This window comes from Sinocyclocheilus grahami, unplaced genomic scaffold, assembly GCF_001515645.1.
Source record: "Sinocyclocheilus grahami isolate Dianchi unplaced genomic scaffold, SAMN03320097.WGS_v1.1 scaffold17.1, whole genome shotgun sequence".
Taxonomy (NCBI): domain Eukaryota; kingdom Metazoa; phylum Chordata; class Actinopteri; order Cypriniformes; family Cyprinidae; genus Sinocyclocheilus; species Sinocyclocheilus grahami.
This window is the reverse complement of record NW_015505196.1, coordinates 48,547-49,860: the sequence shown is the minus strand read 5'-3', so window position 1 is coordinate 49,860 and position 1,314 is coordinate 48,547. Positions and strand designations below refer to the sequence as shown.

General features: G+C 40.3%; 1 protein-coding gene across 1 annotated transcript; it reads right to left on the bottom strand.

The window, feature by feature from the left end:
* Positions 1-404: 404 nt before the first annotated feature.
* Positions 405-1,061, bottom strand: LOC107551949 (uncharacterized). Its single transcript, XM_016233755.1, has one exon. It carries the CDS (start codon positions 1,059-1,061, stop codon positions 405-407), a length of 657 nt encoding a protein of 218 aa, XP_016089241.1.
* Positions 1,062-1,314: the final 253 nt, after the last annotated feature.

Below are 1,314 nucleotides of genomic sequence, written 5' to 3'. Positions count from 1 at the left end.
TTTATGTTTTTGGGTTATCAAAATGCATTCAAAGTCATTCATAATTTGCAAATGAAGTGAAAACAATACTCACATGATGCTTCATCACTTGTCTTTTTTTTTTAAAAACAAAGAAAATTGAGCTTCTCCTCACAGTCTCTGTTCTCCCAATTCCCTGTCTTGGCATTGCAGCATTACTTTGTGAAGACAGTGGCATAATACAGTGACATAATAAGTTTTTTTTTACCATTATCAAAACAGTAATCAGTAGTCAGTTAGTAGTCAGACATTTTTAGGTATACGACCCCTGGCAGTTCTAGTGCTTTTATGTTTTTGGGTTATCAAAATGCATTCAAAGTCATTCATAATTTGCAAATGAAGTGAAAACAATACTCACATGATGCTTCATCACTTGTCTTTTTTTTTTAAAAACAAAGAAAATTGAGCTTCTCCTCACAGTCTCTGTTCTCCCAATTCCCTGTCTTGGCATTGCAGGCTCCACAACGGTACGGCTCAGGTGGGCATGAGGGGAGAGTGATGCTGGTCTCAACATTCTCCTTGCTGACCCAGAACCACATTCCAGCCAGGAAACGCAGGCCTGTCCACACACTGTCTGTCTGGGCATTACTCATATTTGGTAACACCTTAGGATCCACATAGGCCAGATCAGTTTCGCGAGACCGACAGTACTCTAGAGCTTCCTCCCATGTCTTTTTCTCTAGCGCCAGATTCAAGTTCTTATAGCAGAAGAAAGGATACTTACTTGTACACAGCCAAGGAAACCCACAGAATGCAACCCATAGAGCTGGGATTCTGGATTCCTCATACTTCATTAACGTGCACGAGTTTTCAGTTTCCTGAATTAATGAGCTGAACCAACTCTGACTGTAAGCCCCTCCAGCAGCCACGTGTACCATCTGGACATCCTCCTCACCGCTAATTGTAGACAGGTCTGTATGATATGTTTGGCAATATTTTCGAGCTTCTTTGCAGGTCATTGGAGTGGTCACATAAACATGCACTCTGGCTGAACCTGTTGTTTCTCTATAAAGGACAAACAGGAAAAATACAGTAAGAATCATCTCTGCTCTGTTCTGATGTGTGCCAGATTGGAGTTTAAGGATGGTTGAGCACTTTTATTTATCACTCTCACTGGGTGTTGACGTACAAAATGCAAATCCTACAGACTCATCTTTAAGGTGAAATTCATGCCCTGGCATCAGTGTGCAAATTATACAGTCACTTTCAGATGTATTTAATATGGAATTTTCAAAGTGAACCCACTGAAGACAGTCAACGCTGATTTTAAACACAAAGTGTTCAGTGATATATTTG

Coding starts and splice junctions, on each gene's coding strand:
- LOC107551949 (XM_016233755.1), bottom strand. CDS start 1,061: ATGATTCTTACTGTATTTTTCCTGTTTGTCCTTTATAGAGAAACAACA.